The sequence below is a fragment of the Urocitellus parryii genome, chromosome 6, assembly GCF_045843805.1.
Source record: "Urocitellus parryii isolate mUroPar1 chromosome 6, mUroPar1.hap1, whole genome shotgun sequence".
Taxonomy (NCBI): domain Eukaryota; kingdom Metazoa; phylum Chordata; class Mammalia; order Rodentia; family Sciuridae; genus Urocitellus; species Urocitellus parryii.
The window spans coordinates 80,748,823-80,764,611 of record NC_135536.1 but is presented as its reverse complement, the minus strand read 5'-3'; the positions used below and the strand labels follow the sequence as shown (position 1 = coordinate 80,764,611).

Below are 15,789 nucleotides of genomic sequence, written 5' to 3'. Positions count from 1 at the left end.
CTCATTCCTAATGACAAAAATAAATAGCCAATGTTAGTTGAAGTGGTCAGGAAATACTTAACTGTTTTTATTTTCTTTTCATGTGAGGAAATTGAAATTTCTGAATTTAGATTGTGCTTTTTACCATTGTGGAATTAGTACAACTTAGAGGACAAATCTTCTTTGTATCTCTTAGGCAGTCTTTGATTAGTGTCTCCACATAGGAACAAAATCATCTTGTGGGAAATGTACATAAGTGATTAGCAGCAAGCGCAGACATCAAAAGCTTGCCCCGAAGCTAGGACTAGTTTCCATACCTTAGAAAAACTAAGAAATCAGAATATGAGGATAATTTTCTATATTTGAACATCATTCATATACCTAGTATTCAATATATGGTACCAATTACTGTATTATGTGCTAGGTACTAAATTTGATGTTTATATATCTTATATCATTTAGTCCACACACACTTTTCAGGGATATATTATCTCCATTTCAATAATGAGAAGTCTCAAGAGGTCTAATGACTTTGTTGGGTTGATCTTGCCATTGAGAAGTGGAGCCTGGACTTAAAACAGATCTGATTGATTTCAAGGACCACATTATTAGCCTTTCTAATATAATGTATGAAAGTCAACTATATATTTTTATATTTTTAGGACTGAAGAGGAAAGAGATGAAAATCTGGAAATTGTTTCTGAATTTCTGAATGGGAGCAGACAGCTGTGTGACAAGCACACAGGTGTATAAGGACCAAAGTCTGAAAATAACTACTGAGACCCTCAGGAAAATAAGCTGACTGAACAGAGAGTTCTCCTGGTGTGGTGGAAAACAGGGAAAAGGAACCCTGGGGAGACTTTCATGTGCCTGTGGTCTGTTGTTCTGTTCACATCCTTCTCCTGATTAGTGTATGTTAGGCTTCTGAAATCAAAACGGTTATACATTTTTTTACAGTGAATTATGTTTATATATAATTGTGTAGTATAAAAGGAAATATTTGCATTTATTAAGTGAGTTTCACAGAATCTCTATGAGCCCAACAAGGCAGGTAACAGAAGAATCTCACCTTTAAATGCAACCCAATGTCAAAGTTAGGAGCAGTCCTGAATATGCATTAAAGGTGAGAGATTGATTTTATTAAGGCTCTATTTCAATAACCTATTTTCTCAAAAATGCACACTTCCATGTTTTATACTACCTGAATATTATTAGTTCTTTCTCTTTGTCTTTGTCTTTCCTTTAGTTTTCTTATCATTGTGCATATCTTTACTAATTTCCTCCTTTTTCTCATATTTCTAATCTTCATTCTATTGCATTTTATCTCCATTCTACTTTGTCTGTGTCTCAGATTATCCCATAGACTTCAGCAAAATCATTTTAATTCTTGGCTGTAAGTTTGAGAATTAAATGCTATCTTATCCTCAGAAAGAATTAAATATATGTATTATATATAACACATATACGTATATACACACACCTATATATGTGTATATAAAATATATTTTCACTGGGAGACTATTAGTCATGCTTCTATAAATTTTTAAATGAAACATTTTCTCTTATGAATGCTGAACATATTAGAAAATATGATGTAGAGAAGAGAACCAGGAATAACAAATACCATTGACTTGAAGGCATAATCTTTATACAGGGTGGAGTTATAAATCTAACCTGTCAGTAAAGAGCTATTCACTGTATATAACTGAGGATACATAATCTGTTGTATATACAGGAATAATAATATTTAATACTTAAAAATTTTTTCATTTTATATGATTTAAGGTATTTTTCACATCTGGTATACTTCTTCTGTCTCCTATTCATTTTTATAATTCCTTGAAAATCCATATCAATGTCTCTGTCGCTGGCAGAGCTGTCCTGCTCTTGATAAATTTCTACCTTCTGCTCTTGAGTCCCTATAGCACTCCTCCATACAACCTCAACAAACATTTAACTTACTATTCATTTGATATTTATTACATGCTACAATAGGCTGTGCTTGTTATATGTACTATTTATGTTTTTCAACTGTTTTCTTGGTTCTTTGATTTACAGGAGTTAAAAAAAGAACAAATCATTATGAAGGAAAATTGTCAGTAAACTACAAGAAGAGATTGGGATTTTAATTGACCTATCAGGATAATAAAATTTAGAAAGACTCAAAGGATGAACTTCTTAGAAGCATGACCTTAAGATTTTAACAGCTGTAGTGACTAGTTATACAACCAGAAAAATAGAAGAATGAGTACACAAATCATGATAGTAATGAACAATTACTTTCCTAAATATGCTTTATTATTGTACAAGTTAAGTAATTTTTAAGTAAGTACACATTTTGTAAACTATTTATTTGGTATTGTTGCTATATAATTTAGTATTCATAATATGTTTTATGAATGTCTCTTGTTAGGGTTTTAACCAGGAAAAACACCTTTTTCTGTGCTTTGTGTTTTCATCTTTTTACTTGACTATTTCTTTATTTGAATATTTTCTCATTTTACTTGGTTATTATTATGATTTGTCATATCATATTTTTTTAAAAAAATATTTAGTTGTTGACAGACTCTTATTTTATTCATTTATTTATACGTGGTGCTGAGAATTGAACCCAGTGCCTCATACATGCGAGGAAACTCTACCACTAAGCCACAACCTCAGCCCTCATATCATGTTTTATGAAATAAGAATCATGGGACCTGGGTTCTGGTACCCATTCTGCAAATTGTGTGAATTTTGGAGGCTCAGCTTGCTTTTCTGGGTCTCAGGTTTTTCGTGTGAATGATGGTCAGCTTGGACAAAATGTTCTTTATACATTCCATGTACATTTTCATCTCATTACAGTGGAGACATGTGTTTTCCCTTACCATGGCTGTATTTATTTTTCAACAGTGACTACATTTTGCTGCTTTCTTCCCAGTGATCATAATCTCTGCATGCATGTTCATCCAGTTAGTCCCATGCTGACTCACCCTACTCACATGGGTAGGACCTGTGGCTGTTCCTGCTCCTACCCAGGCTAGGGGTTTCTAATCTTGAAAAGTATACACATGGAGCTTGTGGACTATAAACTCAGGAAGTGACAGTGTAATGACTATGTGTAGATGATACTAGAAAGAGACTCATGGGAGTGGTAGTGACAAGGATAGGAGGGAAGACATTGTATGTCTCTGAATCTTGGGGTCCAGGATGAATGATGGCTTTAGGCAGATGGCCCTTTGTGTGAGAAGGTCTGAAATTGTAGCTGCAAAAATATAGGATGTCTTGTTATCGATTTTATTTGTACCTCAGAAACTTCTAAAAATAACCTTTATTAGGTGTTTTCAGGAAGTGCTTTCTACTTTAGGAAATGATTGAGGTGAGTATCAATTTGGATACAGAGAAACAAGTTTTTAATTTTCTCATCCTCTACTTCACACATAAATATAATATGCATTAAAGGACTAAGTCCAGTGTCATCCTGTGCTTTAAAGTCAATAAGAAAGCTCACAGAACCTTCTAAAAAGTGACCTATTAATATTTAAAATTCATCTCATTTTATAATCATGAAGTTTAAAGTATAAAGCTCCCAATTTCCTTGAAGAGAAAATACCTGTATCTGAATAAATTTTAGACAATATAATCAGAATAATACCAAGTGTTATTTACTATGTGGAGGTACTGAATACTTCACAAGGTGAGGAATGCCATGGGATCTAAAAGTTGATATCAAGAAGAGGCTGAGACACAGAGGAATTCACACTAATAGCTATTCCAAGAGCTAGTTCTCAACATCTTCATGAAGATCTATGCTACATCCTCTTTAGGCTTTTTAGACTTGTTTCTTAGTAGAAACTCAGGTGAAATTCTCCAGATGCACATTTATTAGGTCTAGAGAAAGACATGATGGGCAGAACAGGTTTCCTATGAAATCTTACAGGACATGAAGCCATTGAGGGTTATATAATAATGAAAGATTATGTTGAAACAGGAGGCACTAGATAGCAGTGAACATGAGAAAACATGTTTTTAAGCAAGTGAATGTGCACATATTTCCCCTGTTGTCCTATAGTTGAGGGCTAATTTCTCACATCCTGGTCTCTCTATCCTCTCCATCTACAGCCTATCTTAATTCAGTCTCAATTCATGACTCAGGTACCTCTGCTACTCATGATATTTTCCTCTTATCCAAACATTCTGTTAGAGAATTGTGAGTGTGAACTGGAGAGGGAAGGGAACTATGAGAATATGCATAAATGCAGCATGGAATATGTTGGAAATGAAAAAAAGTCAATACTACAGTGATTTAAATACCTGATGAATATCATGTGTATTCATTAATCTTTTGTTTTTGCCCAGTTTGTTAATTTGAGAAGAGAACATTACAATGAGAGGGTTGGTGACATGTTTATATACTGCTGCAGCCTACACATTGTGATGATATTATATTGATTTTATTATTTTTGTACATTTGAATAACTAGATTATGCTATACTGTTTGTTTCCCAATGAGAACTCTGTAATGATTTTTAGCACATTGTTATCCTCATAATCACAATTTCCTCCTCATTTTCTCAATTCTTGTAAGTTTAGCCGCAGCCCAGTTGGCTGGATCAATGGATGGAGGGAATCACTCGGTGGTGTCTGAGTTTGTGTTTCTGGGACTCACTCGTTCATGGGAGATCCAGCTTCTCCTCCTGGTGTTCTCCTCTGTGCTCTATGTGGCAAGCATGACTGGCAACATCCTCATTGTGTTTTCTGTGACCACTGATCCTCACTTGCACTCCCCCATGTACTTCTTACTGGCGGGTCTCTCCTTCATTGACTTGGGAGCCTGCTCTGTCACTTCTCCCAAGATGATTTATGACCTTTTCAGAAAGCGCAAAGTCATCTCCTTTGGAGGCTGCATCACCCAGATCTTCTTCATCCATGTCATTGGTGGTGTGGAGATGGTGCTGCTCATGGCCATGGCCTTTGACAGATATGTGGCCATATGCAAGCCTCTGCACTACCTGACCATCATGAGCCCACGGATGTGCATTTTGTTTTTGGCTGCTGCCTGGGGTCTTGGCGTTATTCACTCACTGTTCCAACTGGCATTTCTTATTAATATACCCTTTTGTGGCCCTAATACATTGGACAGCTTTTACTGTGACCTCCCTCTGCTTCTCAGATTGGCTTGTGCAGACACCTACAAATTGCAGTTCATGGTCACTGTCAACAGTGGGTTTATCTGCGTTGGCTCTTTCTTTATGCTTCTCATCTCCTACATCTTCATCCTGTTCACTGTCTGGAAACACTCCTCAGGTGGTTCCTCCAAGGCCCTCTCTACTCTCTCAGCTCACATCACTGTAGTCATTTTGTTCTTTGGTCCGACACTGTTTGTTTACACATGGCCACACTCTAATTCACAGATAGACAAATTTCTTGCTATTTTTGATGCAGTTCTCACTCCTTTTCTTAATCCAGTTGTTTACACATTCAGGAATAAAGAGATGAAGGCAGCAATGAAAAGAGTATGCAGACAGCTTGTGATTTATAGAAAGATCTCTTAAATGATAAGACAAAGCCGTCTCATTAACTATGATGTAAAGTATATATTTCTTTATTTGATATTTTAGATTCTAGAAATTTGAGACAGAATATTGATTGGGATGTTATAGACACATAATTATTATCTGATGAATATATGCATTTCTTTTGAAGAATGTATCATAAATACATTGTATCCATTCATCTATTTTGTTCCTTTTAATTTCTTTTGGCAATGTTTCAAAGTTTTGGGTAAACATATCTTGCATATTAAAAAATTATCTCTAAGTACTTTATATTTTGGTTGTACTTTTAAATGATATTGACTTTTGCTTCAGTTTATGATTGTTGGTTGCAAGTATATATAAGTATAGTAGATTTTTGTTTAACTTTGTATTCTGCAAATTTACAAAACTTTATTGTTAGTCTTTTTTATAGATCATGTAGGATTTTCTTTACAGATGATCATGTCAGTGAATTAGTGTGTTTTCAAATTCTAATATAGATTTATTTTATTCACTATTATTGGCTTATTGTACTTGCTAGATCATATGCTACAAGGCTGAATAGAAGTGGTTAGAAAACTATTCAGTCTTTCATCATTAAGTCTTAAAATTATAGCTTTTTCATTGTTACTCTAATAGGCTGAAAAATTATTTTTTATTTACTGTTTGTTGAAAGATTTTTTAAAAAAAAATCAGGAATGAATGCTGAATTTTGTAATTTCCTTTGTTTTTAATATAAGGTTAATACTGAACTTTTATAATGAGTTTGGAAGTATTTAGTTCTCCTAAATTTTCTGCCAGAGTGTTGGAGAATAGATATGACTTATTCCTTAAATGGGAGAGCACTTAAATATTTTTTTCCAAGTTTACCCTTAAGCAAAGCTGGAAAAGGTGATGGGTAAACTTTGCTATGTGTAGCCTGCCCCCTGGTGGTGATTTATGGGTGCTTCATTATTTTTAACAAGTAGGTGTAGAATTTGGAGAGGGTAATGCCAATGCCTCCATGATTAAGAGGTGTGTAAAGAATGCTTTGTGAAAGAAGATGATGTGAATGGAGGATCTGATCTATGGAATAAGATGTTGGTGGGATAATGACAACAGCAATGAGTACAAGAATATTGATAACCTATTGATATATAATCTTCCTTAAATGTGGATGCTTTCAGTGGTGAGGATGACAACAAAAGCTACTGGCCTTTTCTTTTTTTTCTGAAGACTCAGATATGTTAGATATCTTTTTTCCATTCATGGTGCTGGGGATCAAACCCAGGGCTTCACACATGCAGAGATCTTAGATGTCTTGCAATGTAAGGGACAGTTAAATAAATAAGATAACTCTATAGTAAATGCTGATAGAACTAGGAGACTGTGCAACCTATAAAAGGACTACATTTTTTTTCTTTCTTGATCTGATGGTCAGAGGATTATCTCCTTGAGGTTCTAAGCATAGTAGTGAGAGAAGGTAATGTAGTAGGGGTCTTGAGCATGTAGATCAATTGTTTATGAAACTCATGTCTTCAGGATCTGCTCGAGCCCAATCTGCTACTGGACATGCCCAACTTTATAGCTTTGTGGGTCACAATACCAAGATAATGTTGGGAAGCTCAGGTTGCATGATATGTTGCTGGTCCTTATTTAAGTGTTCAGTCTCAATTAGGGTCCAGCACTAAGCCAAAAGTTCTCTCTTAAAAGTAGATTTGGTATTTGCCAAAGAAGGGATATGTTTGCTAAGACTGAAAAAAGTCTGAGGTCATGATTGATCTTCAGGAATCTTCTAAGAGAATCCTACATATCCTCTATGCCACAGATGCTTTATGGTATCTTCTGGGCTACAAAGAACAAGTCTCAGGTCAACTTTCAAGGCAGTTGGAAGCTGTGAGCATCTTTCTTTGGTCTGGGCCTTATTCAAAATTGAAGTTACTTGGTAACTATGCTGGAATATTATGCCAAAATGAAGTGCTTCTTTCTTCCCAAATACGAAATGGCACAGAAAATTGTGCCTCTTGGTGATTGATGTAATCGTATAACATATAGGAACTTGTCCTTTATTTAGACCTTTAGACTTCCCCCAGAACATTACTTTTCTAGAAATTTCACTGAGATGATAGGCCCTTGAATATTTTTGAGAATCATTTTCCACACTGTGGTGTGTTTGTGTGTGTCTTAACCAGATATCTAGAGTGGTTACTACTTCCTGCTTGGCAGGACAATATTAACAATACAGTAAATAACTGAGGTGCTCTTTGGAATAGAGTCTAATTCACTGCAGATTAGATTACAACATAGGACCTGGAATGCTAGAATACCTAAGGTAGGACAGCAAAGTGTTGTTTTTGGTTCTGGTTACTATAAATAAATTGTTTATAGTGATCTTTACTAGCAGGAATAGGGGGAAAAACATTTTCCAGGTTAACAGTGACAAACTAGACATCAAGGAGATTAAATATATCTGGGACCAAAGCTGCGATTAAGTCAGCACTTGTTCAGCTGTCTTTCTCTGAGATCCATTTGTCTTCTTCACATCCCACTAGGTGATGTGAATAAGGACATAGTAGGAATTACCCACTATACATATTTTTTAACAACACAAGTGATTTGTTATTATTTTTTAAAATGCCACAAAAAGCAAAGCAAATATTAATTCTGGAAGATCTTTAAATCAATCTAACACTATTATATATATACACTAGGTGTAGATGGACACAACACACTGCCTTTATTTTTATGTGGTGCTGAGGATCGAACCCGGGTCCCACCCATGCTAGGTGAGCGCTCTACCGCTGAGCCACAATTCCAGCCCCACTAATATATATTTAAAGAAAAAATTGTCCCACAATCATTCCCTCACAAAGCCATTGGTTTCATATTTACACACTATTATTTTAGCAATTTTAAATGTTAATCTGTGATTCAATGATGTTTCTTAGGAAACATAAAAAACATAGCTCCTTTTCATGGCCATGTTTTCATTTTTGATGGAAGCTGGTTTATCCTAATTTATAACTTTAAAACTATAAAACATCAGCTTTATAAAACCTTTAAGACAGAAGATTGTCAAACAGAAAACAGGGCTTATCATCACTTAGGTCTGAATCTTTATCTACTCCTTCCCTTTACAACTGGATACAATTAGTGCAATAAAAAAATCCTAAGAAAGGACCAACTACTGAAATAGTATGCAGCACTTAAAATCCAGAACTTGTAAAGGAATGTCTGCGTAACAGTGCGCTGATCTTAAGGGGCATCTGCATCACCTCTCTTTGGCACAGAAGGTCATTAGAAGTTGCATTGCTCGCTATTAAGTACTTTGGCTTCCCTACACAACATACTGGGGAGCAAAATTATAAATCAAGTATCTAATATGAAGGACAATAAATAGAAGTATAATACCAAGAAATATGAGTGCTTGAGGTCCACTTTTATTTCTTCTGATTTTATATAATGTAATTAAAAAGGGCCATCTGGCAGTATATTTCTAATTCCTGCCATTAAAGTAAAAACAAAGTGCATAATAATAATTGTTATAAGAATATCATCAAGAGGGAAAATGAGTAAAGGCAAAAACATAGTCAGTAGATTACTTGGGTTATTATTATTATCAGTAATATAATATCTGAAATCAGAATCTATTCCAATTGAATGAAGAGCTTTATTTAAATTTGACAGAAAGAGAAAAATTACAAACAGCAAAGCAACCAATCTGACAAATATTTCCCAGATGATCTTCAGGGAACACAGAGTGCCACAAAATTTTGTTCACCAGCTAGCTGTTTTCAATGAATTCTAAGTGCCTATCTCTTCTACCTGTTCATAACCTTTCTTCAAATTGCTTTTGAATCTTGTGCTGGCAAAGGTCTACCAACTTTACTTTTTGATTTAATGTTCTGAATATGTTGCTCCACTTCTTCATTGTCTTCTAAAGGTTCATGAGCAACACTTCCAGCACCTTTGATCAGATTTAAGGTAGTGCTGACATGCCATAGGCTGTGTAAGTTATAGTTGTCAGAGAACTAATGGGAAAAGACAGTGCAGCTAACCTACAACTGCTTCCAAGGTCTTCAAACCTTAGTCATACATACACATAGGGTAATAATGTCCGATTCAGTCTACTATCCTTCCTACTCCCTTCCCCACCCCTCCCTTCACTCCACTCTGCCTAATCCAAAGTATCCCAATACTTAGTGATAAAGAATATTTTTCCATATATCTGTTGTCCATTTGTATGTTTTCTTTTGAGAACTATCTAAGTTCTTTGCCCATTTTAAATTGGGTTACTTGTTTCCTTTCTATTGAGTGTGTTTCTTATATATTTTTAGGTATTAGCCTTTTTTCAGATGCGTTAATTGCAAATAATTTCTTTAGACACTGGGTTGGATCTTTACTCTCTTGTTTCTTTTGCTGTGTAAAACCTTTTAGTTTGATAAAATTTTCTTTTTGTTTTCATTGCCAGTGCTTTGGGGTTCATATTCAGGAAAGCATTGTCCAAAAAATGTTGTGGTGTTTACTCTGTTTTCATCTACAAGCTTTATAGTTCCAGGGCTTGCATTTAGGTCTTTAATCCATTTTGAGTTTATTTCCATATCTAGTATGAGTTAAGGATCTAATTTTATTCTTGTGCATCTGCATATCCAGGTATTCCAACACCATTTGTGGGTGAGACTATCTTTTCTCTACTATGTATTCTTGGTATCATTGTCCAGAATCAAAAGTGTGAATTCAAGTCTGAGATCTTTGTTGTTTGTTTTTTCTTTCATTCATTCATTTTTTATTTTCTGTTTTCATAATAGTATCGAGCTGTTTTGATTTGTTTATTTTTGTAATAAGTTTTGAGGTCATTCTTCTTTTGTTCTCTTTTCTTGAGATTCCTTTGGTTCATCAGGGTCTTTTGTTGAAGAATGACATTGAAAATTTCATAGCAAAATTTCACTGATACTTTATATTTGGTAACATGGGCATTCTAAGAATATTGATTCTTCTTAATCATAATCATGAAATATATTGCTATTTATTTATATTGTCTATAATTTCTTTAATCACCTATTTTGTAGTTTTCAATATATAGATCTTTCACTACTTTGATTAAATTTACTCCTATTTATTTTTTTTTGTGTGTTATTATGAAAGACAATAATTTCCTAAGTTCTTTTTCAGGTAGTTCATTGTTAGTGTAAAGAAATGCTACTTTTTTTGGTATGTTGCTTTTTTCTAATTTTAATTTTATTTTTCTTTAGTTGTAGTTGGACACAATACCTTTGTTTTTATTTATTTTTATGTGGTGCTGAGGTTTGAACCCAGGGCCTCACATGTGCTAGGTGAGCACTCTACTGCTGAGCCACAACTCCAGCCCCTGTATGTTGCTTTTGAATTCTGCAGCCTCACTGAATTTGTTTATGAGTTCTAACATTTTTTTTTGTTGTTGGAGACTTAGGGGTTTTCTAAACTTAAGATCATGTCATCAACAAGTTGACACTTTCTTACTTTATGCTTTATGACTGGAAATTTTTTTATCTATTTCTCTTATTTAGTTGCTGTAGTACTATGTTGAGTAGAAATGGGGAGAGTGGGTACCCTTGTCTTACCCTTGTCTTGTTCCTGATTTAGAGGACAAACTTTCAGCTTTTCACCAATGGTTATGATGTTAGTCATGGGCTTGTCATATGTGGGCTTTATCATATTATAGTACATTAATTCTATGCCTAATTTGTTGAGAGGATGTTGAATTTTGTCAAATGCTTTTTCTGCATTTATTGAAATAAGCATTTTTTGTCTTTCACTCTGCTAATGTGTTGAATCATATTTATCCATTTATCAATTTGCATATATTGAACTCTGTATCCAAGCGATAATAGACTGCAACACAAAAATAATAGGGATTTTTTTTTTAAACTGGGGAAAAAGCCCAGAGCCACGTAACCATGGAGCCACATCCCCATTTTGTGTTTTATTTAGGTTTCACTGAGTTTCCTAGGGTCTTGATAAGTTGCTGAGGCTGGCTTTGAACTCATAATCCTCCCTCAACCTCCTGAGCTGCTGGGATTATTTGTGTGTGCCCCAGCGCCTGGCTCAATAATAGGGAATTTTAATATCCCATTTTCAATAATGGCATATCATCCAGACAGAAAATCAGTTAGGAAAACACTGGATTTCAAACTGGACCTACCAAACCTGTACAGAACATTTCTTCCAACATCAACAGAATGCATATTTTTTTTCATAAGGGCACAGAGGACATTTTACAGGGTAGATTACAATTTGTGACACAAACAAGTCTAAACTAATATAAGAAGCTTGAAATCATATCTGATAACTTTTCCAACCATGATAATATATAACTAAAGATCAAAATTGGAGAAATCATGACAAATTTACAAATATGCTCCTGGACAACTATTATATAAAAAAAGAAATTAGAAGGTAAATAAAAAATTGATGTAAATGAAAATGGAAACACAAGATATCAAACTATATGGGAGGCAACAAAAGTAGCTTCAGTTTTTGTATCTACAAAAATGCTCACTCGGGGGCGGGGGATGTAGCTCAGTTGGTAGAGTGCTTATCTTGCAAGAGGTTCAGTCCTCAGCATCACACACACACACACACACACACACACACACACACACACACGCAATGCTCACTTAGACATAATAACAGATACAGTACATTTCAAGGCTAAAAGCATTACTGCTAATAGTCTCCAAACCACGTAGTGGTGATACAAAGCTGTATAAGCCCCTAGGCCCCTAGGTACCTTTTAATTCTTACTCCCTTACATGTGCTCAAGTTCTTTCTTTTTGTTTGGAAAGCTCATACAATTCATTCCTTTTTCTCACTTTCAAGATTCACCTTAGACCATCATTGCCTTTGGAAGACTTCCAAGAACCTATTCTTCTGTGATCTTCAATAAGTTTTATATCTTTATTCAGTTTTCCACTTACTAGATTTTTTTTTACTCTCTTTACATGTCTAACTTCCATTAGGCAGAGTTTCAGAAGCTCAGAGACTCCTTACTCAACTTTGTATCTTAAGCACTCAGCAAAGTTTCTGGGTCCCTGTAGCCACTCAGGAGATATTTGTCAAATTAATGTCTATTTGGGGGGCACTGACTTGATACTGCAGTATCCTCATGTTTATTCTTTTTATATAGATGGTTGAGAAAAACCTGTTTTAATTACACAATTCCATAATTATCCTGGAGTATAAATGAACTCCATAAATCTTTACACATTTTATCTGCAGTCCTGTCTCTGTCTGGCTCACTGTGTCTCTGTCTCTCTGTGAATATATAAGTACACAAGAATGCACAGGGGGCAAGTATGAACAAAACTGATTTCATGTGTAGTCTCCAGATCAGATTTTCTGCTTTCAAATGCAGGTTCACCAGTTTCAGAGTTAGGGCAAATATTAAGTGGAAAATATACTGCTTTGCACAGTCAATAAATATTAAACACCATATTTGCTTTTATTTTAAACCATGGGCTTAAATAATTATTCAGTCATCTTCCCTTGTTTGGGCATGTCTGAATATTAGATATTTGTTACCTTTTAATTTATATTTACACTCAGTGTTTTTTCACTCAGTATATTCTTATGAACCATTTTAAGTTTTTCTGGATCCAATATTTTCCTTTAAAACTGTTAACTACAGAGAGTTAACATTTGGATGGCTCTGCTCAAACTAAAACTAACATTTCTAAGATATACATTAGTGTAATCATTGACATTCATGCTTTACATCATTGCTAATTAATATTTTTGTGGATAAACTGATCATGAATAGTTCTTCCATCTAGAATTTTGTGACTTTGATTTATTTATCCCATTGCTTTTTTTCTTATTTGCCATGAAATAGTTGATAAGTAGATATATAAAGCAACAGATTGTTTTGGCAGCTTCAACTTAAGTGCTTGAGTTGAGGTTGTGGTTTATATTCTTAATGTAGAGCTAATTTTAAAAGCATAAGATTGTTCAGTCAATTTTTTCTTCCTGTTATTTTTTTCAGTTATAATTTGCTTTCCTTATTATTTGGCTTCATGACAAAAAAACAAAAAAATCTGAGGAGTAAGAAATTATAATTTACAGAAATAGATGTCATCCCCAAGTGACCCATTAACTACCTTTTTCCTTAGTTACCTTGGGAAAACCAGCAAGACTCTAGAAGATAAATACCACAACAGAGTGATTTCTATCTGGCAATATCAGGTTTCTAAAGTTCCTTTTGGTCACTACCCAAGCTCAATTAGTGCTCTTAATTAACTACCTTTACAATAGCAGCATCTTGTGTAATTCTATACACAGGAGAATATTATGCAACAGAGTAAAACTTTCCGAGTTCTGACTCCCTGAAGATGCAGTTGCCTATGCCCTGAGTCAGAGAACAAAATTTCTCCTTTTTATTGTGTTTCATCGTTAACAATGTGAGAGCACTGATGGGATTTGATTCTGGCAGTAAGAGTGAATGCTGGCCTGAAGACAAATGGTGGATAGAGGTTTTGTGCCACTTGTTTACCAGGTTTCGATTTTGATTTTATTTATTTATTTATTTATTATTTTAAAGTTGCAAATAAAACATAGTACAGAAAAAGCATGAAAAAATGAATATTTTTAATAAAGTAAGCACCCCTGTAATCTTATTCAAGTCAAGACAGAATTTACTAGCCATCCCCCAAATCCTCACTGTGACTCTTCCCAGTTCAATCTAACCACTCTTCCTCTTAAAAGTAACTATGATCCTGACTATACAATTAAAATATCTTTTCATTTTTACAGCTTATTCTTTTTAGTGTGAATTCTAAAACACTCTTATTTTAATTTGCTCATTTTTTTTCATCTGATACGTTTTAAAAGTCTCTTCCTATATATAGGATTCTTTCCATTTTTATTTTCCTTAATTTGTTTGTTGAAAACATTTATCCAAATGGCACTTGGCTCCAGAGGTTTGACTATACACATTTGTTTCTGTTTATAGGTTTTGTGTTCATGCATCAGGAAGTATATTTATGACTTTCCTCTGTTATTAGCAGCTCTTAATGTTCAATATGAATATATATGTATATAAATGTATATGCCTATGTATATTATATATGTAGTATGTTATATAGGTAACACATATATAATATAAATACTATGAAAGAGAGAGAGTTTGATTTGAACATCAATGCTAATTCAACCCAGTAAGCATCTTGCCTTCTATTCCATATTTGTATCTCTCTCCTTTCATAGTGATAACCCGGGTTCCTTACATACATACATTTATTTATTGGATTAATTATATGATTCACATGCATTTGTTTCAGAATTACTACATTAGTACCACTGTAAAAGAAAAAAAGCACATAATATGAAGACAACTTTTTTTTAGTTATTTTATTTTTTAATGAAATTATGTTAACCTGAATGCCCAGGAAAAATCATGTATTGGAAGTATGGCCCCTAATATAGCAAGATCAGAGCTGGGGCTTTTAGGAAGTAATTAATTTGTTCATTTAATTCATAACCTCAACAGTGTATAAATTGATTTTGATGGATTAATGATTTGGACTAGTAGGTGGTAACTGTAAGCAAGTAGGTAATGTTGGTGGAGGTAGGTCCCTGGGGGTGTGACCTTGGATTGTATCTGTCCCTGCCCTGGCCCCCGCTTGCCCTTTCTCTCTCTCTGTCTCTGTGCTTCCTGGCTGTGAGAGGAGCAACCTTTGTCTACCACACTCTTCTATCATGAAGTTCTGCCTCACCTCAGACCCGGAACAGTGGAATTGGCTGATCATGGGCTGAAGCTCTAAAAACTATGAGCACAAAATGAACTTTTCCTCCTTGAAGTTGTTCTTGTCAGGTATTTTGGTTACAGTGATGAAAAACTAACAAAAATGATATGGATTCAAAATATTATGTTCAAAATTAATTGTAAAATAAAATAGGAGCAGTCACAATTAATTGGATCAGTTCATATTTTTTTTCTTCAGTTTGGTTATGTCACTGGGTTATTTGAAATGTATTTGGATTCATTTGTATCTCTTTGCATTCAGTTTAAGCATTTTTATCAAGGTATGTTTGTTACTTAATATTACATTTTGAATATGTAAAATATGAAACTGGACTAAAAATTTAAAATTATTAATAAAGGCATTCTTACATGTATGTTCCATTCTCCTATATATCTTCTCCTATTGCTAAGAGCCATAGCCAAGTAGTATGATGCATGGCATTTTTGGTTGAAAGGTGATGCCAGCAAACCATTGAGATGATATGACTATGTTAAGATCTGCATTCATATGGATATTAGACCCCTGCTGTCCACCTC

General features: G+C 34.3%; 1 protein-coding gene and 1 pseudogene across 2 annotated transcripts; one reads left to right on the top strand and one right to left on the bottom strand.

Moving 5' to 3' along the window:
- Positions 1 to 4,568: 4,568 nt before the first annotated feature.
- Positions 4,569 to 12,202, top strand: LOC113177024 (olfactory receptor 4F3/4F16/4F29). 2 transcript variants are annotated; one of them, XM_026381560.2, is made up of 2 exons: positions 4,575 to 5,485; positions 12,172 to 12,202. In XM_026381560.2, exons 1-2 carry the CDS (start codon positions 4,575 to 4,577, stop codon positions 12,200 to 12,202), a joined length of 942 nt encoding a protein of 313 aa, XP_026237345.2. The 2 variants fall into 2 exon arrangements, with proteins under 2 accessions (XP_026237346.2, XP_026237345.2); XM_026381561.2 differs by lacking the exon at positions 12,172 to 12,202 and having other exon boundaries at positions 4,569 to 5,513.
- Positions 8,534 to 12,138, bottom strand: LOC113177015 (lysosomal cobalamin transport escort protein LMBD1 pseudogene; annotated as a pseudogene).
- Positions 12,203 to 15,789: the final 3,587 nt, after the last annotated feature.